Here is a 27763-nt window from a genome sequence, read left to right on the forward strand (position 1 = left end):
ACTTCATTTTTTCTGTGTAACACTGAAGCAAGAAATTTGCCATTGATGTTTTTGAAAAACGTAAACACTTTGGGTTTGTACATATTTTTCAGTGAGCATCTTGTCAAACCATATCTTGTTATTACACTAACTTGTTCAGAAGTATCAAAATGCTGTGCTGGATTGCATTTGTGTATTTTCTCACAGATGTCTACCCAGCAAAAACTTTATTGTGTCATTCAGCATGTTGCAGTATATACCTATGCTATCTCCGATTGCTACCTGCTGTTGTGCAGCCTATTTCAGTTTTTTCGATCTTCACAGGTAAGAGACAATTACAAAAGCTATTTTACTGCTTATGGCTGTTAAGTCAAAAATGTTCATTTTGCACAGACATAAATCAAATTCATGCTCACTTAATATACTATTTCATATCTTATTTAACATTCTATATGTACAAAAAGATGTAACCTGGGGCAAGCCGCTTTCCAAAAAGAAGTTTTATGTATTTATGTTCTGTGTTTTGTTTGTCTATATTTGAATTAATAAAATGTTAGAAGAATGTTGGAAGAGAATAACGAAATTGTATAAGACAGATGGATACAATGAATATATATAATTTAAGGCAAAAGAAATATAATTGAATAGAAGGAAAGGGAGAAATAAAGAGAAGTTGGGAAAAGATATGAAGTTGAACAGATAAGATAAATATACATATTAAACTGTGCTTATATGGAAATGTGATAATTTGGAATTATCCTGTCTTTAAAGAAGATGTTTTACTTGTTTTTTCAGAAAAGATGTCCTATGTTATTATATTCTACATTTTGTTTGTTTGTATATTGTTCTTAAAAATTAATAAAATCTGTTTTAAAAAATGTTCATTTTGCAGTTATTTGTTGTTGTTAGTTGCAAAGTCATGTCCCACCTATCACGACCCCATGGACAACATTTGCAGTTATACATCAGTTTACTGTCACGGGAGTAGATGCAGTATTCCTGGGAATGTGGATTTTGGTTCAAAAAGTGGGTTCAGATAAAAACAGTTAAGAAAAAAAACTCTGCAAAACCAAATATTTATAAGCTTTTTATAAGAAAGCAATTTTAATATTTCAAGATTTTAATTGCATCCAGAAAAACTACCTTACACCACGTCATAGTGTTAAATCATTATTTCAAACAGATAACAAATATTAGATTTAATCCAGTTTAGGGAAATTCTTGAAGCCGTATAGTAGTTCAGTTGCAAAAAATACATATCAAAGACCACTGAGAACTGAAAAACTTTGCAAAGTGATTTTTATAACATAGCCATCCATTTGGCTGTACCCTTTTTCCTAACCAACTAACCTAATTTAAATAGCTGGTTCTCCATATTTTTCAAAAAGGTGTTCTCTAAGCAATGAATTTGCTTAAAAGGCCACTTTTCCTTCAGACAGCAAACTTTTAAAGTGATCAATAGGGGTTCAATTTTAACTTTCTTTTAAAGATGCCCGATTAAGGCTTAATAAGCTAAAATGAATACAACTTTATGCAGAGATGCATGAGTTCTGTTTCCTCAAGGGCTATATCAGCATCTGAATGGCACATGACAGTAAAATGGGCAAGGCCTTGAATCATTTTCTAGGGATCAACAGATAAAATTAGTGCTTTAAGCAAGTATAAAGTTTCAATCATAATTTTATTACCTCAACTCCCATTTCCCAGAATGTATACCTTCTAGAAAAAGTTGGTATGGGGTTTTCTTATGGATTTAAAATGCTATTGAAATTGGATTATCTCATTTAACAGGATACTAAGGAAGATAAGTGTATGACAATCAGACATAATTGATTAGAAGAAAAATTATCCTATGACACATATATTTGCCTTTATTCATGAACAAAGAAAGAGATAAAATGATAGTTAATGTGGTCTGCCTTACTTTTACCTCAAAAACTGTGCTTATCCACCCACCCCCAATCAAGCAGACAGAGACAACATGCTGGAAGGAACAGTACATTAGGTACAACTATATATGATATCAAACCATTTACTCTTAATTTCCAGAGGTACTTGAGTGAGACTTTGTAGTTCCTGTATGTGTAACATCCCACCAAAAGATTAATTTTGTCCATTTATATAGGTAGTATCTAAGACAATTTTCAATTAACTATGGATTGGTTTTGTATATTCACTGGTTAGAATATGCAAAATTTGGTGTTTTGAAAGATCTTGCATCTCTTTTTTCCAGATAAAGCATAAAAAAACGTAAAGTATAAAAAAGTTTTATTATTTCTATAATTCAAAGGGCTTCACTGTTTTGGATACACAATTTGAGTTTACTTGGGGTAGAAAATGGGGATTTTGGAAAAAATGCCTATTCCTCAAATTAATCCAAAACTTCAAGTGGGTCAGAACAATTATCAGGGGAAAACTTAAGCAAATAATCTGGCTTTTTTATGGGATGGGTTTCTGCTGCATAAATCTTTATTACAATGTTAAAAACACTTTTCTACAATAAAATTTCATTCTGCCCTTACCTGCATTATAAAGAAACATGCCGGTTTGCTGATCTATAATTTACTAAGCCAAAGATATGGAAATCAAGTGGCATTATGTAATGTGTAGTGCAATGCATTTGCAACACTTTCGAAGTTATTTTAAATGCAATTTTTCATTAGAATATTCTCCATGGTTTTCTAAAAATGTAAAAACGGAAATATTATAAATGAAGTACATTCAAATAGGAACAGCAGTCTGCTTGTTGAAAAATCAACAATAGTTTGTAGCACCTAAAGTGTACAAAAAGTATAAACATTTGTCTATTTCTGCATTTACAGGAAATTGCACAGTATTTTAAATTGCTTAATTTAGATTATTAATTTTTAATAAGGGGGTGCCAGTATTGTATCTTATGGAAATGTGACCTTGCATTATGATTTATAAAATTCATCCATACATGAGCAAGATATTAGAGGGTGGGAAGAATACTGTCGAAATTTTTTTATTAATAATACAAGTTCTCTGAAACAAGCCAGCCACAGGCTGTTTGTTACAGCAAAACCTCAACAAAACAGCATATTCCTTACACAGACATATACATCCAAGAGATATTTTCCACATTTAAGGTTCAGAACCAATAGCTGCAAATGCAGCAGCCATTTAATTCAAAGCTTTCAAACATCAAGGCTCAATAGTTTTGGGGTTATCGAGTCCAAATTACACTAGTAACACATAGAAACGTCTAAAACTTGACAAGGGAATTTACAATGTGACTCTGTGAACCAGAAAGCATTCTCCTACAGGTTTTCATGTGAACTTTGTGATGCAAAGTACCATTCCATGTCTTTCAGGGTTAAAACTCCAATAGCTACTTATTGCAGTGATCATTTAAAAAGTGATCCCTTTCCTTCCCTTGTAATTCACAATCACCCAGGACAAGTTACAAGCTAAAAAAGGTGTTGCTTACAGCTAAAAAAAGATTGTACCATCATGCTATTAAACAGGTAAGAAAAGCAATTGCCAGTAAGAAATGCAAGTTTTACTTCTATCTGCTTGCATCGTTTGAGATGTATCTCAAACAATCCTGTGATTTGGGTTAGAGACCAGTCAGAGTACACAGTCAACATAAATGTTTTCACAATATGCCATGATAATGTTATGAAAAATGAGAGTGCATGTTCCTAGCAAAATGGGATGCTATGTATGTATTTTTTTTAAAAACCAGAATGTTGCAATTTTGGCATGCTTATCACAGCATTTCTCCATTGGAAAAGCTGCAGGATACATTTTCCCAGGAAAATGTTCCCTGCCATACTACACAAAAATGTGCAAACTGCAAGATCCCTAAAATAGCAGATATGAGTTTATGTACAGAGGATATTTCTACCTCTTAAATAAGTAAATAAGCCTAGTAAGAGTTTATAACACAGAACAATAGCCACCACAGGCACCCCTATAGCCTTCTTCATTGTTCGATAATTTTACACCTCTGTTTTGGCTTTCACTTTCCCACAGTCCAGGAGTCTGAATTATTTTCTCAACAAGTTCTTCAAAAGCACATTGTACACCGTCACATGTTTTTGCACTTGCCTCTAAAAGGAAGAGAAAGAAATTGTGGCAATGTTAAAAAAAGACTTCAGAGTACATGTACATTATTGCAGCTTCTAGAACATGAAAGAAAGTCACCCTATAAACCTGCACCATTAAATAAAAAGCACAAGTATTGGAGCTATGTATATACTTTTGGGGGTATGCCTATGGAGGGTTTTTTAATATATTTTTTGCAAACTTTGGAACTCAACAACCCTGATTAGAAAGATGTGATACAACCATTTTAGTCTTTATTTTAAAAGGCAAGCAGAAGAATGATTGAAAACCAGTAGCTTGCTGGTCAATTTCAATGACACAAAAGGGCAGAAGCAGTGCATAAAAGCTGTAGATTATACATCTCTATTTGTTTGATAGAGATGAGACTACTATATGAAAAGTCAATTTTATAAAAATAAGTGAAGTATTTTAGTTACTTCTATAGTTATCACTGTTTCTATTTTCAATAGCCATAGATTAATTTGCTATGTTGCTGAAGATTTAGAAAATAGATATTCAGGTTAGACTACTTGGCTTCATTGGAAGCAATTTCATATTATCACTCCAATTAATATGTACTGCAGAAGAAAATATTTGAGGACAAGCTAAAAGGCAAGTTTCTTCCTTAGTAATGCCTTCCAGTCTTTTCCTGATTATTTGTGAAACTCCTTTAAGCTTGCAAGACACTTGAAAAGAAATAAGATTCTGCCCTGGAGAGTTTAATTTAAAACTTAAAGAGAATTCTAAGTTGGTATCAGTGAAACAAAAGTCAAGAAACTGCAGGCAAGTGAAACCACAAGCAAAAATGCTTTCAGTAGAATGTATTTAGATTTTATTCTAATTCATGAGAGCCCATTTCCAGGCTACTTAGAAAACACTCATAAATTAGGCAGACAAAAAAAAAAGTTCAAATGTTTGCTGTAGAAAAAGGTCATAAAAGTCATGGAAGTGTTAATACTTCAAAGACTGAAACTTTCTGTCATTTCACTGGGATTACCTTTTATTACTTTAGAACTAAGCATGATCAGAGCTGAACACAGCATGAAACCAGAAGACTGCTATAGGTATAGGTAGTCTTCAACTTACAACAGTTCATTTAGGACCGCTGAAAATTACAATGGCACTGAAATAAGTTACTATCATTTTTCATTTATGACCACTGCAGCATTCCCATGGTCATGTGATCAAAGTTCAGACACTTGGCAACTGACTCATATTTATGTCCGCTGCAGTGTCCCAGGGTTATGTAATCCTTTTGTGAACTTCTGACAAGCAAAGTCAATGGGAAAACCAGTTTCATTTAACAATCAGGTTACTAACTTATCAACTGCAGTGATTAACTTAACAACTGTGGCAAGAAATGTCGAAAAACGGGGCAGAACTCTCTTAACAAATGTCTCAACAATAGAAATTTTGGGCTCAATTGTGGTCGTAAGTTGAGGACTATCTGTACTTCTCAACTTATGACCAACCATTTGGAGTTGCAACAGGCCTAGCTGACGGTTACTTATGACCTGGATTTGAAGTTCTAGTGGTTGAAATGCCGTCAGAGTCAAATGACCGAACTTTGGACATTCAACAACTTGGTCACATTTACAGTCATTTGCAGCATTTTGCAATCATGTGACCATATTTTTATGATGGTTTTGCTAAAAACCATTTGGCAAAACCAAGCCACTGATTCACTGGGGCGTTTCACTAGAACCCACAATCATAGTGGCTGCTTTATGATCTCTGCATTCACTTAATGGCTACTGCAAAAAAAAAAAAAAAATGTAAAATCAGGTCGGTCATGTGACTGACCCTTTTTACATCCATACGACTTTCAGACGTACTAGGCAGGTTCCACTGCCATCGTAAATTGAGGATTACCTGTACTGTTATCACTATTTGAAGCATTCATCTACAAATATGCACTACAGGATACCTTTGCAAGAGCTATCAACTTTAGCCAAAAAATTCCCCACAGCAAGTCATGATTAAAGAAGCTTTATACTCTTCTACCATGCTTTATCATTTAATACTTTTGTTTTCCATCCAATTTCAACCTTATCAAAATTATACATCTCATTTAGTCAGGCTGTAACCAACATGGTCTAATGTCCTTTGGGATAGAAACAGATTACTTATTGTTTTGTCAGAAGAAAGGAGAAAGTCTGTGCCTAGAAGAGACAGCAGGATAATGCATTCTGCTGTAAGGGTATTGAAACTATATCTGGATGTTTTCTGAATACCTTGGGGCTTATATCTGTTTCATCTATTAATTTACATAGTTTAATCTATGTTATTGCTGCTATTATATCATTTTTTGTACAAAACGATAATAAAATATCAACCATGATAGCAGCATAAGAACTGGACTCTGATGACAAATTGCTTTATCATAGTTGATTTCAATTGCTCACCTATAAATAACATGGAATGTTTTCGGGCAAACTTAAGACCTTCATTTCTGTCAACTTCTCTGTTTTCCTATAAAAAGAAATAGAAAAATTAAATCTGTGCGTGTGTGTGTGTGTGTGTATGTGTGTGTATGTATGTATGTATATACACCACCAATAATTTTTAAATCAACTTACCTTATCTATTTTGTTTCCAACTAGCATATTAACTATGTCGTATCTTGTGCAGTATGTTTCTAATTCAGTTAACCAATTGTCTAGTTTAGTAAATGTGTCTCTTCTTGTGACATCATAAACTGAAATAAAAATTTGCATGGTTATTATCATAACAAGTCTGTGAACATTAAGTCAATCATTTTCAAATTCAAACTACAACATTACTTTATTACACTATCGACATCTAGATAACTGTTACTTAAAGCTGTATAAATCTAACTAAGCAGTTATACTAAAAGGTTTTATCTGATATTAAACACAAAACTCTACTATAATCAGTTTTGTTATGAATTTAAATTGCAAATCTAAGCTCCTATGAACTGCCAGATCTCAATGAAGAAAGATAAAATGTAGTTAACAACCAATATCTGGATAGCCTATGAAGCCATATGTAGATATTATCTTACATAAATAAACTTGTTGCTTATAGATTCCATCCCTATTTCATTATTACATTTTTACAATATCAGAAAATCTGAACAAAGTAAATCAAGAAGTTAGAAAATGAAAGATTGCTAATTCTTTTACAATAACTTTTTATACCAAGCTAATATTTTCTTCCCAAAAGAACAACTATTCCTAGAGGAACACAAATCCCCCAATATCAATTCTGAAGAAACTATGATACAGATGGCATGAAATTCAAGCAATGCCTTTCTTATTACATAAAAAAATCTATACAGTATGTAGCTTTAGATTAAACATATAGCAACCAGGCATGTAATTATTTCATCATCCTTCTGGTGATTTGCCAGTTCCACTTCATCCTTTTTAGATATGCAAATTAGAAAGGAATTCTCAGCAAAGAATTTGCTGAGAAGAAAATAATACCATCCACGTCATTCTGAAACCAACAGCAGCTACTTTGTTGTTAAAAAGGAAAAGACTTTCTTCAGTTTGCAAGAAAGAACCACCCCAGAATGAAGGCAAAGAGCAGAATCAGGAACAATGCATTGTGAAGTAATCCTTACTTAACAACTGGCATTGTAGCAACTGTTCAATTGTTGAGAAAGACTTCCCAAAAGCAACTTACAACCCAATTCCAGAATTCCAACACTCACCCCCCCCACCCACACAAACAGGAGTGCAAGGCAGAGGTGGGAGAGTTAAATGATCATATTTTGGGCGTTTGGCAGCCGGCTCACATTTAGACAGCCATTTATAGCATCCCATGGTCATACACTAGTTTTTGGTGGTTTTTGCCAATCTCCAGTTTTTACTTCCAGTTTTCTGCAAAAAATATCAATTAAAGAAAATGGGTTTCCCCTAACGATTGCCACAAAAAACAAAATCAGTGTGATGACCTACATATGATTAATTCTGACCTCAAATATAGACATAAGCCAAAGACTATAAATATCACCTTCTAGCAATTCCCATAGGACTGGTTTACTATTCTTAATAACTTTATTTAACTTCATAACTTGACAGTGCTAAGAACTAAATATCATAAAGTTGACAGATACCCTGCTAGAATTTCATCAAGGCAAAAGAGTTAAAAACTTAAGTCTTAATACAAATTAGAGTGTTTTTAGATAAACAGTGAATAGTCACATGTTTACCCAATATAACTCCTTGTGCTCCTCTGTAATAGCTGGGTGTTAGTGTTCTGAATCGCTCTTGTCCTGCAGTGTCCTAAAAAAATTCAGAAAGATTTCAAAAAAAATTCAGAAAAATTCACCTCCTTAAAAAAGCAGTTGTTCATATAACATTTGAACTACAAACTAATCAACCACATGTTAATCTGAGAATCCATCTTGTATCATAAACTCATAACACTCGTTATGACTTTATTCAACCAGTTTCTCTATGGCTCTTCAAGAGCAATTTCCCACCGTTTCATAAATAATCGAAACAGATGGTAACCGTACTTGGTTCACCAATGCTAAGTTCTATGTATGGAAGAAGAGTTATTCCGAGCAAACAAGATTAGTTTTGGAAAAAAGTCAGTCCATGCCATAGAGGTCATATCAACTTCTAATAATAGATCTATAAATCTGCCAAATTATTAAGATAATCCTTTAGGGTGGAAGTCTCAAATTTGTGACCCATGGGCCATGTGCATCTTCAAGATAATTTTCTGCAGCTGGAGCCACAATGCAGCAAGAGAGTGATATGTGGTAATAAGCCAGCAGATTGCTGACCATGGCTAGGCAGTACAGACTGCCTGATTAAAAAGGAAGAAGGAAGTGAAACTCTGAACCTGGAGGGTGAGTGATGTGTGGTAGCTGCACATCTAATTCCTCGTCCAACTGTTGTCAGAGTCCAGGTTAGGGCTGGTCAGCTTCCAAGCAGAGAAAGATGCTGCTAGCAAGGATCTGCTCTGGCTGAAGCAGGCATCCCTACTTGCCTTTAAATTTTCCTCCCCAGCAACTTCATCTATTTCAGGTAGACAGGAGGACATAAAGCAAACCCCTTTACGCTCCGTTGCTACTAGTTGGGTGGAAAGAGAATGGCCATTATACAAAAGGAGCACAAAAGTTGGCAGCAATAGCATTGATAGCATTTTTCAGCATATGCCGGGATTTCACCTCTCAATGTGAAGGAAGGTGCAACACGTTCCTACCCAAACTTAAGGAACAAAAGGCAGTCTTGGGGTGGCCTTTGCCAACCCAAGCTCTGACACGTGGGGCTGAAGTAAAGAAGCTGCTGCGTTCTCTACTGAACTCTCTCTCTTCAGGGTGCTTCCTTGCCCTCTTCCTAACAACTGTGCCACATGGCATCTCCTGACAAAATAGTGGCCTATCCTGTTCCTAGCATTAAACTAATCCCATACACATATTTCACAGCAGTGCTAAGTTTCTGCCTATTTTCGATAGTCCTGTTAAATAGATGAGGCTTATGGTCAAATCTTAAATATGATTCAATCTGTCCTTCTAACAACCCCTGTTTTCCTATGAATTAATTAGAAAGCACCAAGTGGCCAATATTCTTTTTTTCTGTGTAATATGAGACTTTTAAAATCTACTTTCCTCGCTCTATCATTATTACATGGATATGGAAGAATAAAAAGTATCCCAATAAGAACATGAAAGGATGTATTTTGAATTATTCACATGACAGTATTCCTTGCAATTACATTCAAATTTTGAAAAGCAATATAACTGCAAGTACCCAAACCCAGGGGTGGGATGCTACTGCTTCTGCCCGGTTCTAAATGGTAGCTCTGAAGAGCAGCAGATACCGAACCGGTTCTGTGTTTGCTGCTGTTTGGCCCAACTGCCCACCTGGGCTCTTACCTGTCCTTTATTTCCTGCTTTTTCAACCTCAGCTGCTTTGCATGGCACAGCTGAGGTTGAAAAAGCAGGGAAAAAGAGGCTTTTCGAACGCTGTGCACCTGAGCACAGCACTTTTCAGCTGTCTGGGCGGCACAGCTTAAGGTTTTTTTACACGTATGCACAGTGCACGTCAGGCGCACGTGTGCGCAAAGCGCACATCTGTGCACAAAACATAATCACCAAACTGGTAGTAACACCAGTTGAATCCCACCCCTGCCCAAACCTTCTAAAGATTAAGTCTTTCTGCTTTGTTTAAACCATAACTAAACATCATACCTATTCACCAGTATTTTGAAATCTCACTTACCAAAATAAGATAGGCTATTACTTATAAGTATTGCTATTAACTGACAACACATTCAGTAATGTTGACATAAGCTAATGGAGTTTTATATTTTGTGATTAAGACTTACCCAGATTGCAAGTTTAGCCTTATTTCCATCAACTGAGATTGTTTTCACTTTGAAGTCAACACCTAAAACACAAGAACACAATGTTGTAATGCACCACTTCTCAAAGTGATCACATGTTCTTATTACTCTGTTATTGTGGAATAATTTGGAAGAACATGGACTAGAGTTTTAGTGGTTCTTTAACACATAATACAAATGACACTCTACTAAACACGTCTTTTCACAACACAGGGAGCATGAGGAAGGCAAGTAACATGAAATACAATCTATGGTTTGTAGGATTCATGCAGTTTCTAACTTCTGCTGCTTTTAATTTTTTTTCTATTTTGCAAGAAGCTGCTTGACGAATGAACTTATGGCTCAGGTATAAAATGACCAACTCTGTAGCTGCATAATTCATTCATTAAAAAATAACTAAGTGAAGCCCACTCATTTTATGAACTCTGCAAAAATTATTGAGAACATAAAACCAGTACAATTATAGGGGGCAAAACAGTCCTTTATAAACACCATCTGTCTCATGCAAAATATAGCCCTGCATTAGCAGTATGTCTTTTTGTAAACATGTATTGCTTACTATGAATGGTCAGGGGTGCATGTTAATCACTTTTACCAGAGGCATTATGGTGTAACGTAACAGAACATTAGTACATATAAAACTAGGGGGGGAAGGGTGAGGATGCCAATCTCCCAAACCCCTCTCCCCTTAATATTTGGATTCCTCCATCTTTCCCGAACTTGTAGCATTCTGATGCCAAAGCCTCCACAAACACAAATCTTTTCCTACCCCCCACCTTTATGGGTAACTCTTTCCGCCGTTACTCCCTGGGCTAATCCATCCGTGGATCTCCTGCATCTGGCCTGAGATACAGCCCTCTGGGTCAGTGGAAAGCCTTGGGGCCACCGATGGAGAGGCCCCAGCAGCTTTTTCTCCAAGGCCCCCTTCTTCAGCTTGCCCTTTGCTTGCCTCCCTGTGGCATGTACACACAATCCCTATTCCTGGCAGGGTTCTGCAAGCTAACCCAGTGTTAGAGGTTGTAAGCTTTTTGTTTGATCTCTACTTTTTTAAAAATAAATCAAGATCTCTCAGAAAATTCCTAGTGATCTTTCATGGCACTCTTGGATGTTTAAAGCCATAGGAAAAATAAGGTGGTGTATTATACATTATATGTCCTGGAGTCATGATTACTTTATCCATTCTTTGTCATCCAAATCTCTCTTCTAAAAGCTACATCACCCTCCTCTGCCATGGGATTTTGATGAAACTCCTTCACCAACTGGTGACTTACATCACTCTCCTACCACTTTTTAAGCTTAAATATTGCAGACGTTTGGGACCCACCTTGTTTCTGTTATCTTTTAACCCTGAATTTATGTTGTTTCACTTGGCTCCCTTTTATTGAAGTATATTTTATAAATTTATATTTTTATGCTTTTAACAGTACACCACACAGAGTCATTTTGAGTTAAATGGGCAGGGATAAATGTGATAAATAACTCCACTCAAAATGTTAAATTTACTATTAGCTCTGTATTTTTAAGTGATATTCAAGTAAATTTTAAGGGGTCTGTTACACTGATTCAGAAATATTTACCTGAATATTTAAAAATGTAGAAAACTTAAATTGACTTTACAAAAAGATGTTTTTCCTGATTAATACCACTTTAGATGCTCTTTAAGATTACAGTGCTCCTTTACCCAATTAACCTAATTACAGTGGCAAACCCACTACGGTGTTTCTCCAACAATACGGCCTCCACCAATAGGAAGGCCTAGCATGATTTCTAGGCATGAGGTAAAATTAAGCCCTGCCCCCAAAATTTAGGCCTATTTAAACCATGCGTTTCCCCGCCATTTCTCACATCGTTCGTTAGAACTACACGAGGTGAAGAGAAATGGGGGGGGAAGGGTGGGGGGAATGGGGAGAAAACTTGCCTTTAGGAGTGGCCTGCAGGTAGCCTAGGCTAGAATACCCTGATAGCCGACAAAAGCTCCCTTGAAGGCAGAGTCCCCAGCCGCTTCAGGGCGAGGCATGGCTACCCATGTCCCCTCACATTTAGGGCAGTCTCTTTCAGGTGATGGAAGCTCCCCAAATGCAGTCACCAGCCACTTTGATCGGCCGGTAGAAGCGGCCTCGGGGCGACCGCACACACACCCTCTCCTCGCCGTGAGGCCGCTTCTATTGGCAGACGAAAGCTCCCTTGAAGACAGAGTCCCCAGCCGCTTCGGGGCGAGGCGTGCCTATGCATCAAGTTCCCAACTGCAAACTCAATGCAACTGGAAACTCAATGCAACTGGAAACTCAATGCAACTGCAAGCTCAATGCAATGTACATATGCTGTTGTCAGAATAAATATCAGATGATCCCAAGATTCCCGCTGCATTTCTGCTTCCTGAGCCAGCTGCTCTTCTTCGTCCCCTCAGATAGCCCTATCCCCCTGCCCCGCCTCGATTTCCCACTGCAACCATTTGGATCGCAGGAGGGTTGCTAAAGAAGCTTTTGTCTTCTCCTGTCCCACTCTTTTAAACTTCTCTCTGTAGCCTTGGAAATGTTCTCCTGGCGACTCCATCCCAGCTCCAACCCTGTTTGGTTTTCATCCTAGACAAGCCCCCTCCCAGGTGCGCTCTGGGAATCCAAGGCTTGTTTCTCCTCCCCCGCCCCCCATCTCTGACTTGAGCAGAGCAGGCACTGGGGTGGGCAGGGGAGGGGCGGAGTGGAGGGGCTCCTGGGTTTTTGCCTGAGCTGGGTGAAGATCATCCTGGTGGCCCCAAAGGGTGGTCTTTCAGATTGCTTTAATGATTAACAGGACACTTCCCTGAACCTCCACCTCACTCCAGTGGGGAGGACGGCGTCTTGCTGGGCCTGGGAGAGATGATGGCTGCATTGCAGGGGAGAAACACTCCCCCCACAAAAAGCCCCTTGGGGAAATGTAAATGAATGAATAAACTCAAATGGTCTTGGGACAACCCCCCAGGTAAATTGCACCAACAAAAGAGAGGTGGCGGAAGAGCAGGGACCTTCAGGTTCAGAAACTTGGTTAAGCACAAGCTGCTACTTCTTCCCTTCCTGCCCTCATTTCACATTGCCTTTAATCACAAAGTAGATCTTAATGATAAACAACCCTTTTGTAACTTACCAACTGAGCGGCTGGCTCAGGAAGCAGAAATGCAGCGGGAATCTTGGGGTCATCTGATATTTATTCTGACAATAGCATATGTCATTGCATTGAGCTTGCAGTTGCATTGAGTTTCCAGTTGCATTGAGTTTCCAGTTGCATTGAGTTTGCAGTTGGGAACCTGATGCATAGGCAGGCCTCGTCCTGAAGTGGCTGGGGACTCTGCCTTCAAGGGAGCTTTCGTCTGCCGATAGAAGCGGCCTCGCGGCGAGGGGAATGTGTGTGTGTGTGTGTGTGTGTGTGCAGTCACCCCGAGGCCGCTTCTACCGGCCGATCGAAGTGGCTGGTGACTGCATTTGGGGAGCTTCCATCGCCCGAAAGAGACTGCCTAAAGGCGAGGGGACATGGGCAGCCACGCCTCGCCCTGAAGTGGCTGGGAACTCTGCCTTCAAGGGAGCTTTCATCTGCCGATAGAAGCGGCCTCGCGGCAAATGGAGTGTTTGTGTGTGTGCGGTCGCCCGAGGCCACTTTTACCGGCCGATCGAAGTGGCTGGTGACTGCATTTGGGGAGCTTCCATCGCCCAAAAGAGACTGCTTAAAGGTGAGGGGACATGGGCAGCCACACCTCGCCCTGAAGCGGCTGGGAACTCTGCCTTCAAGGGAGCTTTCGTCTGCTGATAGAAGTGGCCTCACGGTGAGGGGAGTGTGTGTGTGAGGTCGCCCTGAGGCCGCTTCTACCGGCCGATCGAAGTGGCTGGTGACTGCACTTGGGGAGCTTCCATCCCCCAAGAGACTGCCTAAAGGCGACGGGACATGGGCACCCACGTCTCGCCCTGAAGCGGCTGGGGACTCTGCCTTTGGGGAGCTTTCGTCGGCCGATAGAAACGGCCTCGTGGAGAGGTACGTGCGTATGGGCCGCTCTAGGTGAGGGAGGAATTAAGTCACCCCGAAAAGACGGCCTAGCCGTTTTTTCAGGGGTCAAAAAAAAATAAGGCCCGGCCTTATTTTGTGAGAAACACAGTAGGAAAAAATACTTCAGAATATAATAACTATCTTCCTGATCTGAATCTGATTTTCTCTTCCTGCTCTTGTAGTTGTTAGGACTTCATTATACATATATTTGCATCTAAAATAGCTGCAACATAATTTGGAACCCTGTATTGAATTATATACATGAATTATAAGAGATTTGAAGATTCCAAACTATTCTAAAATCAATAGTACAATAGTACAATAGTAGTTTTCATTTGTTAACTGTTAAATATTAATCATATTAGAGCTTTAATAAAGAAACATTTTTAAGGGGGCTGTCATGCCCCTGGTGGAGACTGACTCTGAGGAAGAGGAGGAACAGCCAACAGGGAGTGGGAGTGTGACTCCAGAGGTGGTGGAGGAGGCTGGGGAAGAGCAGAGGCCGGCTGAGCAGTCAGAGGAGGATCCAGGCCCATCCCCTATCCATCCTAGGGCACGCAGAGAGGAGAGGATCAGGGAAAAGCAAGGTCTACTCAGGAGATTACCATGATCCTCCTCATGGCTTGCAGCTGGGAGTTATGTATATAAGTTTGTAACTGCATAGTCAGAATTGCTGGAGTCAAAGTTTAGTGTTTCCTTTGAAAGAGGTTTATCTTTGTTGGCGTTCTTCCCATGGACTCTCCCTGTTATCTTCCTGGAATGTATGATTAATTATCCTGGCTTGCTTTGGAACTATCATCAATGCGGTTTGTTTTGGTTTCCTTTTCCCTCATTATTTACTTTTGTGACTTTAAACTGTGCCTTCACTTTAAAACAGTGAAGTTAAGTTGAAAGCATTACCGGACTTTAATGTATGCTTTGGGTTTTGGGTTATTTTGAGAGACTACGGGTCATCACATTTTGAATCCAGCCACCCCTTCAACTTTTGTTTTTTGTGGGGTGACCATGGATCAGCTCAGAGCAGAGATCGCCCAGTTAAGCCAGCAAGTGGAGTCTTTTGACTGTACAGGTGGCACAAATGCAAGCTGCCCAGGCACTCCGAAAATGCCCAGTGGCAGTGCCAGATAAATTGATGATTCACTGGCCCAATTTCCAGCATTTTCTGGGCAGTGCCAGCTTTACATGAGCCTTCGGCTGAGGACTTTCCCACTGACCAGGATAAGGTGGGGTTTTTGATTAGTTTGTTGTCAGGCTCTGCAACACATTGGGCGAGGGCATCTGTTGACCCAGCCCAACCAGATGTTGAACAATTACGCCAAGTTTTGCTATCAGTTTCAGGCCGTGTTTGAGGACCCTGTTCGAAGCCAAACAGCAAACAGACGTTTGAAAGAGTTGAAGCAGGGGCATGGCTCACTCATGGATGCTAGTTTTCGGGTGGTTGCTCAGGTTGTACAATGGAATGAGGCAGTACTATTAGACTAGTTCCAAGAGGGTTTGTCATTGGAGCTTCGGGATGAGTTGGCGCGCACTGAATGCCCTCGCACCCTTCAGGAGCTCATGCATCTGTATCTTCGTATCAATGCTAGACTTCAGCAGCAACGGGTGCGACGATGGACAGAGACCGTATCTGTTTCCAGCAAGACGGTGCCCATTGGAGGAACCCATGCAGTTGGGGGCTGGCCGCTCTCGCCTGACTCAAACAGAAAAGGATAGATGTCGTCGTGATGGTTTATGCCTCTATTGTGGCAATCAAGGCCATTTTGCAGCCAAATGTCCTGTTAAGACATCCATAGCAGTGATGCCTGTGGTGGCGGGAAATGAGCATCGCTCAGCCTATGGGGGTCTGTAGGTCGGGGTGTAAAGTCTTTAGGCCCACCATCTTCACCAACCTTGCCATCCTCCCCACCTTTGACATCTACACAATAGTTATTGGTGAAGCATCTTGTGCTGACAGCAAGTATGTTCGTGACTGGTGTGGGAGTGGTGGAGATCCAAGCCTTAGTCAACTCAGGGGCCACAGCCAATTTCATGGATGCTCATTTTGTAGAGCAGTGGTTCATTCCTCAGCAACAGGTGTCCCCGCCAGTAATGGTAGAGACAATTGATGGTCGGCCCCTTCGTTCAGGACCTGTGGTTGCTGCAACCAAACCTCTTTGCATGCATATTGGGCAGCATGTAGAGGAATCCATGTTCTACGTTACCGCAATGCCTCATTTTCCGGTGGTACTGCGTTTGGAGTGGTTACAGGCCCATGATCCACAGATTGTCTGGTCATCTGGAGCTGTGCAGTTCCTTGATAGGAAGTGTGCCAACCACTGCTTGCGCTCCTGTGCTGGGAGTGTGGCTACGCCCGTGGACCTGGATCTACCTGCGGAGTTGGTGGACTTTGCTGATGTGTTTGGGGAGAAGGAGGCGGATCAGTTACCTTCGCATCAGGCGTATGACTGTCCAATCGACTTGTTGCCCGATGCAAAATTGCCCGTCGGAACCAGAGTTGGCCGCGTTGTGGGATTTTATTGACATTTTATTGACCTCGGAAAGGGTTTATCCGGCCTTCTACCTCCCAATTGGCTGCACCGGTGCTTTTTGTAAAAAAGATATCGGAGGAGCTACGTTTGTGTTGTGATTACGCAAGTGGAATGCAATCACAGTGAGGAATCAGTACCCACTTCCCCTCATCCCTGAACTGATTGAGCGGCTTCATCAAGCTAAGATCTTTACAAAGTTGGACTTGCGTGGGGCCTACAATTTGGTTCGCATTTGTGCAGGGGACGAGTGGAAAACAGCTTTCCGGACGAGGTACAGGCCTTTTGAGTATACAGCGATGCCTTTTGGATTAACCAATGCCCCATCTGTGTTCATGCATTTCATGCACGATGTTTTCTGTGATTTGTTGGATCAATTCGTGGTCATTCATTTAGATGACATTTTAATTTATTCAGACTCCCTGCAGGACCACTGGCAACATGTGCGGTTGGTGTTGCAATGTTTGCGTGATAACCACCTGTTTGCTAAGCGTGAGAAGTGTCAGTTTGCACAAACCACGATTGACTTCTTGGGACATCGTATTTCACCTGCCGGGGTGGAAATGGACCCGGAAAAAATACAGTCGTTGCAGGTGTGGGAACCTCCACAGCAGGTTAAGGATGTGCAATGACTGTTGGGGTCTGCGAACTACTACCGCACATTTATTCCCCACTTTGCTGCCTTGACTGCTCCCCTTTCTAATCTGCTCAAGACGGGGGAGAAGTTCCATTGGGGTGCTGAGGAGCAGGTAGCTTTCGAGGTGTTGAAAGTCACCTTAGCTTCCGAGCCTATCCTTGAACACCCTGATCCAGGTCAGCCGTTTGTGGTGGAAACAGATGCTTCTGATATGGCTGTTGATGCGGTGCCCCTCCCGGCCTATGCTCCCGCAGGCACCTTGTTCCCGTGCACTTATTATTCCCGGAAGTTGTCGGCTCCAGAGCGCAACTATACTATTAGGGACAAGGAGCTATTGGCGGTTAAGGTCGCTTTTGAGACATGGCGGCACCACCTGGAGGGGGCTCATCACCAAATCGAGGTTCAGATGGATCATCGCAATTTGGAACACCTACGTACAGCTCGGACATTGAACCAGTGTCATGTGCGATGGTCCTTATTCTTTGCTCGATTTGATTTCTGGGTGACCTATGTTCCGCGTAGAGGAAATCAACGCGCTGGCGCCCTATCTCGGAAGCCTGAGTATACCCGAAGGGAAGATAAAATCTTGCCCCGGATGGTGATTCCATTGAAGTGGTTTGCGGCCGAGTAACTGTGGACCTTCAAGTGAGGATTCAGGAGGCGCAGCGGCAGGACCCATTTGTGGTAGTTCGACGTTGAGAATTGGATGAGAATGGGAGACAAGAGACTCCTTGGGCGTATATTGGGGACCTGTTGAAGTTCCATGATCGCATTTACATGCCTGTCAATGTCATGATAGTCCGGCGGCGGGACACTTTGGGGTGTTCAAAACACTGCACCTCATCTCTAGAACATTTTGGTGGCCGAGACTTAAACATGATGTGTCTGGATATGTGGCGTCCTGTGGGATCTGTCGACAAGCCAATTATGCTCCTGGTGCGCCCCCTGGTCTCTTGCAGCCCTTGCCCACGCCAGAACGACCTTGGGGGGTGGTTTCATTGGACTTCATTACTGAGTTGCCACCATCGAAGGGTGCTACAACCATTTTGGTGGTGGTGGATATGCTGACTAAAATGGCCCACTTTATTCCATGTGCGGGTCTTCCGATGGCCAAGATAACAGCTCAATTGTTTATCTCCCATGTATTCCAGTTGCATGGGTTACCAGACCGAATGGTATCAGATCGGGGGGTACAATTTATGGCACACTTCTGGCAGACTCTACTCACGAAACTGCAGGTTCAAGCGTATTTGTTGTCCACCCATCACCCCGAAACTTATGGGGGGACAGAGAGAGTGAATACTATTTTGGAGCAGTACCTCCGCTGTTTCAGCAATACTCAACAAGACAATTGGGTGGAAGTGCTGCCGGTGGCAGAATTTGCTTATAACAATGTTCAACATGCATCCACCCGTGTGTCCCCTTTCTTTGCTAACTATGGGTTTCATCCACAACTTTTCCCTTTAGCTTCGTCCGATTCCCCAGTTCCAGCAGTTGATATGTTCTTGCAGGAGTTAAAAGCCGTGCACCATATGGTCCGCAATCAACTAGAGAGAGCCAAGGAGGACGGACTATAGTTTGCAGACCAACATTGTCGTGATGTTCCGCCTTTAGCGGTAGGCGATTGGGTTTGGCTTTCTACTCGATACTTACCAATGACACGACCATCGAAAAAGCTCAAAAAGACCACCGTTACTTGGGACCTTTTCTGGTCCAGGCGGTGATCAATCCTGTGGCTTTTCATCTTTCCCTGCCACAGACCATGCATATCCATCCTGTTTTTCATCCTTCCCTGTTAGTCCCTGCCTCGGCCAACAGTCCGCATAGACCGGCTCCATCACAGCTAGCCCCAGTAGCCCCTCTGGGAGAGGAGGAGTACGAAGTGGATAGCATCCGAGATTCACACCAGTTGCAGGGCCGATTTCAGTATTTGGTGACATGAAAAGGTTATGGACCAGAGGACTTTACATGGGTCGATGCCACTGATGTTCATGCTTCTCGTTTGGTCCAGAACTTTCACACTCGGTTTCCTCAACGTCCTGTCCGCCTGGTCCCGGGAGAGGGGACCCTGCAGGGGGGGATAGTGTCATGCCCCTGGTGGAGACTGACTCTGAGGAAGAGGAGGAACAGCCAACAGGGAGTGGGAGTGTGACTCCAGAGGTGGTGGAGGAGGCTGGGGAAGAGCAGAGGCCGGCTGAGCAGTCAGAGGAGGATCCAGGCCCATCCCCTATCCATTCTAGGGCATGCAGAGAGGAGAGGATCAGGGAAAAGCAAGGTCTACTCAGGAGATTACCATGATCCTCTTCATGGCTTGCAGCTGGGAGCTATGTATATAAGTTTATAACTGCATAGTCAGAATTGCTGGAGTCAAAGTTTAATGTTTCCTTTGAAAGAGGTTTATCTTTGTTGGCGTTCTTCCCATGGACTCTCCCCATTATCTTCCTGGAATGTATGATTAATTATCTCGGCTTGCTTTGGAACTATCATCAATGCGGTTTGTTTTGGTTTCCTTTTGCCTCATTATTTACTTTTGTGCCTTTAAACTGTGCCTAATAAAACAGTGAAGTTAAGTTGAAGGCATTACCGGACTTTAATGTATGTTTTGGGTTTTTTTGAGAGACTACGGGTCATCACAGGGGCCAATTTCGTGTAGTGATTAAAGCACCAGGCTGGAAATTAAGAGACCACGAGTTTTAGTGTCATTTTAAGCGTGAATCCACCAGTGTGAACTTGGACCAGCAGTAGGAAGAAGACAAGGAAAAATCACTTTTGAAATATTACCAAGGAAACTGCAGGGACAATTGCTAGGATTGAACAGTAACCTGAAGGCATCAAATAAAATAAAATTACAGTAAATTACAGTAAAAATATGCAATAGCTTAAAATTATGGAACTAGGTAGGAAAGCTCATCCTGTAAAGAGAGCTTTAGTTAATGGTAACCTTTTTTTTCAAAATTACTATTAGAAAAAATTGGCCTGTTTAGTATATTAATATATTCATCATCAAGAAAGGATAAACATTGAGGCTTCCAGTTTGAGTTTCTTCGGTGACAGACCAAAATCTGCGATCATGCGCAGTTTCGATCTGTGCTCGCTGCTGGAGTGGCCCGAGCCGGCTGGTTTCGGGGCTAAGCCACCCTGTAGAGGTGAAGAGGGGGGAGACTGCCAGCAGGGTCGAGGAGAGTTGCATCTCTCCTCCCCAGCTGGCCATTACTTCCCTTCCCGGCGGTTGCAGTGGTGGTCAGAAATGGCCACCTCAAAGAAGAACTCGACCGGAAAAGAATGTGCAGGAGGAAGATAAGAAAAGAAAGTTTTGGCTGACTGGGTCAAACTGAAAAAGCAACAACATAAGGTACCCTGGAATTTGAATTATAAAGAATAACATTGTTCCCAAAGATCCCACCCTTTTGTTTTTTTCAATGAGAGAGGGAAGGGAAAGGATTTGGTTTTATTTCTTTTCTTCCCTATATTGACAACTAAAGAGATTTAAGCAAGAAATCAGCAAAAATCCACTTTGACATTAGCAGGTATTTAAGCTGAAAATAAAATGTCAAAGGGATAATAAAGATTTCTGGATTCTCAAAAACTTTTAAAAGAAGGAAAAAAACAAAAGGGTGGGATCTGGAAAAATGGAGATCACCTGGAAGTGAAAGGAATTAACAGTGAAACTTTAACAAGATTCTTAAAAGATACATTTTAACTGAAACTTTGTAACAAGATAAGAGAACCCCAGGAAGAGAAAGTGGAAAAAAGAAGCAAGAAGAAACAGCTTTGGATTATTTGGATTACTTGGTGATTTTTGGATTTTTGGCTATTGGATCTAAAGGACTAAAATTATTCGGGTGGTTGTTTAAACGTTTTTAAAATGGTATCACTCTTGGAAGAATTGAGAATGGAACTTAAAAAACAGAAAGAAGATGCACAAGAAGGAAGAGGTTCTTTTGGCTTCGTATTTCAATTTTTAGAAATGGAGATCCTGAACTATGAGAAACAACAAGAAATGCCTGTAGAACAAGAAGGGCGGGACAGAAGAAGCCATCTTCAATGACCAAGCACTTCTATGTGGGGAAAAGAAAGGAAAGGGGGGAAAGAGAATGAAAAATTTAAGATCCGAAAAAACAACCCAAAAAAAGAATAGTTTGAAAAGTAATTACAACATTAGGAAGAAACAGAAGAGAGGATTACAGAAGAGAGAATCAGAATTAGAGAGAAAAGGGATCAAAAAGGGAAGGGAGAAGAAGAGGGAGAAGAGGGAAAGGAAAAGAAATTATAAAGGACAGAAACAGGACATAGAGAAACAGGGAAAACGTACAAGGAACAAGGGTATAAGCCTATTTAGAAGACACAGAGATAATGGGTGAAAACTTAATTGAAAGGGGGATTCTGCAAGGGTACATAAGATAGTATTGTTATACTAGAAATAGAAATGAACTTTGAAAATACGAAACAAGTGTGATTAAAATGATAGATAAAATACCCATTGTAATGTAATGGAATGTTTAATATGAGAGAATGAAATTAGGAAAGGAGGGAAATATTTTAATTATTATAAATGTGTTATAAAAATTTAAGTGAAGAAGAATATGAAAGAAACATGAAAAAAATATGGAAATATTACAAGAGTTCCTAGAAGTATGATATCCTATTGAAAAGAAATGTTAAAGATATCAAAGATTATAACTAACATCAATGACAGAGCTGAATTGGAATAGAATAAGTATTTTATTTATTATTGTTATATATATTTTTTCTTCATAAGAATTTAATGCGTATTTTAAGAATGTACCAAGCAGAATTCGACTGGAAGTTGTTATATTGACTGTTATAATTGCAAAGGCGTAAATTGAAGTTTAAATAAGAGTTGAATGGATAAAAATTAAAAGATACAAAGGTGTCATACTCCAATTAGTAACTACAAGAAAAAAATTTGTTTAATGAGAAAAGAAAATATGAAATTGAAACAGGACAAAGGTATAAATATAATGACTAGAAAGATATTGAAGCTTAGAAAAAGATATATATGTAATTGAATTTAGAAAACAATGAGATAATTAAAAGTAAGATTGAGAAAACTAAGGGAATTTTTAAAACTAAAAATTGAGAAAATGTTAAAATAGTAATAAGATATGGAATAGAACACAAAGATGAATATGAAATTGAATTTGTGTCTGTATGGAGAAGTGATAACCCGGGACCATGCTATTCTAAAAAAAAAGAAATTTTACTGGTATTATGTTTTGTGAAAACCCCAATAAAATTTTTATTAAAAAAAAGAAAGGGTAAACATTAAAGTTCCAATAACATACAAACTCTTATACTACACAAATAATTAAAATAAAAGGGGAAAAATAGCAGAGCTACCTACTGTTCAAAACAGGTGATTTTTAATATATGAAAGTGCAAATGAAATAGCTCCCTTCAAATCATTAGATAGTTTTTACATAATTGCCCAGGGCTATTTTTGCATGCATGCACATGTAAGTCACTTAATAATACAAAAGAAAGTATTTTTTATACATTCTCCAATGCTTTTTGAAGAATTTATACAATTTGTGAAATCTTTTAACATATCAGTTGAATTTAAATAATCATACCAATAGATTGAAAGCCAAACAGTTATAAAGTCAATGCCTTTTATTTATATGCTCCAAATTGGCTTTTAACCTGTTGCTGATTAAATTCAACTAATATGTTACATTTATACATTCACAAATTGTAGAAATTCCTCGAAAGCATTGGAAAATATATAAAATAGGAGAATTATCTGATTAGTACATAATTCGCCAAATTCTTACCATGCTTCATTGTGCCAGCTTTCTGTGAAGCAAATTATAAGGTATTTCTTTCAACTTTCCACAGCATCAGACTATATACTAAAAAACTTCTTAAAAGACAAATAGGCACAGCTGGTTCATGTAAACAAATCAAGAATTACATTTTGTCTTTATGTTGGGATTGAATTTTTGCTTTCTTTGGGAAGTAAAAAGTTTACAACACAACATAAATATACTAAATGCATATACAGATAATGTAGAATAAAAAAGAATGCAAAAGAAAAAACAAGCACTATTCAACCAACATATGCAAAGTGAAGGCTTGGGTACAATTAATAGCCTGGCATTTTGGAATCAAGCTTAATGGTTTAAGAGTAGATACATCAAAATTAATAACACTTGTTTCAGATCAAGTCTTTTTTTGTGGGTCTATTCACATTATAACTAAAATTGTATACAATGATATATCCAGATACCTGTATTTAAAATAATATGGATATATTCAAGGGTGAACAATTATCATAAACAGAGAAGATTAATAACTACATGGCAGAGCAGAGCTTCATCTTTTATTTCTTTATTCTGTTAGAAGAGTTAAATTTTGCAAAATGTCTATACTTAATAAAGTTTGTAATCCAAAGGGGCTAATCACTATTCTGTTGCAATTATGGACCAGGATGAGCTTTCTCAATTACAATGATTCAATTTTTATTAAGCAACAAAATAATGTTAGCACTGCTTCGTATTCTATATTTGATCAAGCTAATACAATCATACAAACTTACCAATTGTTGCTGCAAGTTCTGGATCAAATGTATTATCTGTAAACCGTAACAAAAGGCTGTATAAAGCAAAAGAGAGAAGAAAGAAATTAGGTTTTTCAAATTCTGCTGGAAATATTCATTACCAATTCTAAACTCTATTAAGCAAGTTCATTATAGTATTAATGAAGAGCACTTTCTCCTTCAATGTAGATATCCTTCAAAAATTAGGGCCCAACATCCTTACAAACAGATCCCCTGCATACTTGTCCATCTGGAACCAGTCCATCCTGATTTGTATTACAGGTTTGAAAAATTAAAAGGAAATAGTAAACTAGCACATTGTGAATAATCTTTCCTTTCCATAATGCCCCCCACTGCCATTATTTGGGAAAAAAATGTATATAGCCAGTATTCTGTTTGGGAGTACATCCACCAAAAAGAGGGGCAGGGCATGTTGCTGTTAATGGAAAAAATTAAGACAAACATGTCCTAGGACAATCTTATTAGCCTGCCCTATTATGATCAATTTATGATTGGCCACAGGTATAAAAACAGTCATTTGTAATTGTGCACCCCGTACATTCTTAGCATTTCAGATGTATTTATCAATCTAAAAAGGAAATATGATTTCTAAGGCATCAACCTTATATATTAAGTGGAGATGGAGCTTTTCTTCTTTTCAGTAACCCTACTACTACTATGGCTTGGTTCAGCTTAAAGTTATGTCATCATATAATTTTCTCATTACACTATAATATTTATGATTTAAAAACCCACTTATATTTAAAAAAACTTCAATGCCAATTTATCAGACAACAGCTACAGTGGTACTTGAATGTTAAGATTTAAGATGTCAACAGTATATTTATAGATACCCACTGGAACACAATATCTGCAGATACTCATGGAATAGAAATAATACATTCCCAGTAATCTGGGAAGTTTATCTTGCTGATCCAAGTTATAAACTCTTTCAACAGACTTAAAAACCCCTACAACCTCACTATACCAAAGACATGCAGATTATGTGAATCAATCTTGAAGGACAGCTGCACAAATAAGTATTTAATAATAGGTATTTACACATCTGGGCAAAGTTTGTTCCAGGGATAGGCAATTCATTGCTCGCTAAATCTTTTAGATTAGAAAATCCCCATAAATCAGCATATCGAACAAGTAAAGATTACATGAGCTGTTGTTCTCAGAAACACCATGTTGCCTATTTCATCCCACTGGGAGTCTGTTATAGTAGAATATCCAGGTTTCAGCCACAGAAGGAGATCATGTTCTACTTGTTCAGTTATACTCAAATATACACCACCTCATGTTTAAGTAAATACACTCTGCATTAAAAAAAAAAAAAAAACACCTCTTCCAGTCTCTTATTATTCGTGCTAAAGAAATTAAATATTCCACAAAGTATCTTAACTTTATCCCTAGTGCAGTCTCAGCTTACTTTTCTAGAGGCTCTGAAGCTTGCAGTATGCCTTGCATTATTTACTTACAGATAAACAATAGCTTGCAAAATGTAAACTTTTAAAGCCATATACTTGGGGATGATCTAATATAAAAGGTATTTTGAAACTCTGCCTGCTACCAAAGCACTTGCAACAAATTACAGTATATAAAGGCAATGGAGATGAGGAATGTGTGTGTGTATACACAAGCATGCATGTATCCCCCCCATTTTCATTTGTGTATGGTAATTTCTGAATTGTAGGTTAGGTATTAGAAACTATTTTACCACATAGCCAATGCTATGCCGGTCATATGGCCTAGCAAATAGTGACAGACAACCAAAACATCTTGAATCGCAATTCAACTTAATACAAACGCTGGATAAATTAGTTATGTAGTTTACCATTGCTCAAGCCTTTCCAAAGAACTTTAAAAAAAAAACTGGTTCTGTCACCAAGCCTGGGGTCAGGAGGTGGGGCTGAGCTAATGCATTGGCTATGTTAATTGTTATGGGTGGATCTGTTTATATTCTTGATACTGGTTTTTTTTGTTTGTTTGTTTTGGGGTTTTTTCTTTGTCATTTTTTAATATTTTTAACATTGTTAGCAACTAGGAGTTATTACCTCGAGATAGGTGACCTATAAATTAATCTAAGAATCACTACCCCCCCCCATCCCTGCCACTGTATGGTGACGTTTTTCATTTGCAGATGATTTTCTTAAAAAAAAAAAAAATCTGGATCCACAACCTACTCATAGCAGTTTAAAGCTAAGCCATTTCATCATACCAATACAAGATATGACTCCACCACAAGTAATAACAAGGGGACTGAAAGAAACACATCACAAAAGCAAGGCAAAGGTTATTGCAAGCAATCCAAGGATCACTAGTCACGTGCAGTACTATGGACTGAGAGGGACAGCCAGGAGCAAACGGCCAACCCCTAACCTTCTCCCCACCCCACCCTCACCCACCCCCAAAAGGCAAGACCACTCCTCTGTGAAGTCAGGCAAGGGCAACATTACAGGAAACGCCCCCCACAAATCGTGAGCCTTTACCCTACCCCAACTATAGGATTGAAGTTCAGTCCGGCTGTCAAAGCAGTCCGGCTGTCAAAGCAGAATAAAGGCGTGCCGAAAAGCGCAGGGCCTCTGAGCCTTCGCAGAGTGCGACACTCCTCTCCGAGCCGCAGCTGAAAGCAACTACCCCCGCAGAGAAGAGAGTCGGGGTCGCGGCTTCCATGAAGGCAGGGCTTCCCTGCCCAGATCTCCCCCTTCCCCCAATTTCCAGGCGGAACCCCACCCCTCCCCGCCCAAGGACCCTTTTCGTGGAGAGCCGAGTCCCACCACACTTGGTAGGACTTTCTGGAGAGTAAACAGATATAAATGGTCGCCCCACGACCGCACAGAGAAAACGCCCTTTGGCTCGAAGGGGCGCCCGGACTGGGCCCAGGCGGGGCGGGGCAAGGAAAGCCCGGCATTGGGAGAAAAGGTCGAAGCTGACCCGAGTGAAGAAGGGGAGAGCTCACCTGGATTTGCCCACGCCGCTTTCGCCGATTATGAGGATCTTCAGCGTGGTCAAAATGTCCTCGTCCATCCTGACCGCCAACGACACCCACCAAACACAGGCGGCGCCTCAGTCTCTAAGCCAGCTGCCACGTCTTCTGCGCATGCGCCCCTCCGGATCCGCCCTTTGGGCGACGCCAAAGTCTTGCGGTGTGCGCACGCGTCGAGGACGCCTTCCGCGTCTTGGTCGTGACCCCGCCCCTTCTCTTGTGTCCAGGTTCTCCTGCTGGGGCTCCGGTAGCGCAGGCGCACATCGTGTCTGGTGGGGGAGGCAGCCGGGGAGCGGTTACTTTGCTTGTTGAGACTGGCAGCAAAAGGAGGAGGAGGAGGAGTAACCAGGATGTCACGGGATGGCGTGCTTTAAAGGAGGGCTTGGCTACAGTTTAGCATGAGTCATCAGGCTGTTGTAGCAAGATCTGCTGTTACGTACGTAAGCTGAGTTACTGCCTGACAATTTCCTCACCTATTAGTTAGGGTTGTAAGTTATGAAGATTCTCAGTAATCCAGGTCATCGTTGTCCCAAAGGTGTTTTTTTCTTTTTCAAAAGGCAACTGAGCTGACTTTGTCTTTGCTTGAAGACGTTTCCCTTCTCATCCCAGAAGCTCCTTCAGAACTGATGAAGTTCTGATAAAGCTTCTGGGATGAGAAGCAA

General features: G+C 40.1%; 1 protein-coding gene across 1 annotated transcript; it reads right to left on the reverse strand.

The window, feature by feature from the left end:
* Nucleotides 1-1053: 1053 nt before the first annotated feature.
* On the reverse strand, nt 1054-27213 carry RAB18 (RAB18, member RAS oncogene family). The gene is made up of 7 exons (XM_026672167.2): nt 27075-27213; nt 24110-24165; nt 10360-10421; nt 8231-8303; nt 6630-6748; nt 6456-6522; nt 1054-4055 (listed from the first exon to the last, which is right to left on the reverse strand). The coding sequence occupies exons 1-7, from the start codon at nt 27140-27142 to the stop codon at nt 3883-3885; spliced, it is 618 nt and encodes a 205-aa protein (XP_026527952.1). The 5' UTR covers nt 27143-27213; the 3' UTR covers nt 1054-3882.
* Nucleotides 27214-27763: the final 550 nt, after the last annotated feature.

This window comes from Notechis scutatus, chromosome Z (genome assembly GCF_049901735.1).
Source record: "Notechis scutatus isolate UNSWTSFEM ecotype Mainland chromosome Z, rNotScu1.2, whole genome shotgun sequence".
NCBI lineage: Eukaryota > Metazoa > Chordata > Lepidosauria > Squamata > Elapidae > Notechis > Notechis scutatus.

What these genes read in the sequence shown, in the direction of transcription:
- RAB18 (XM_026672167.2), bottom strand. Translation starts at nt 27,142, where the DNA reads ATGGACGAGGACATTTTGACCACGCTGAAGATCCTCATAATCGGCGAA. An exon ending in AGCGGCGTGGGCAAATCCAG is followed by an intron (nt 24,166 to 27,074) that starts GTGAGCTCTCCC and finishes TGCTTTATACAG; the next exon opens with CCTTTTGTTACGGTTTACAG. An exon ending in ACATTCCATGTTATTTATAG is followed by an intron (nt 4,056 to 6,455) that starts GTGAGCAATTGA and finishes TCTTCCTTTTAG; the next exon opens with AGGCAAGTGCAAAAACATGT.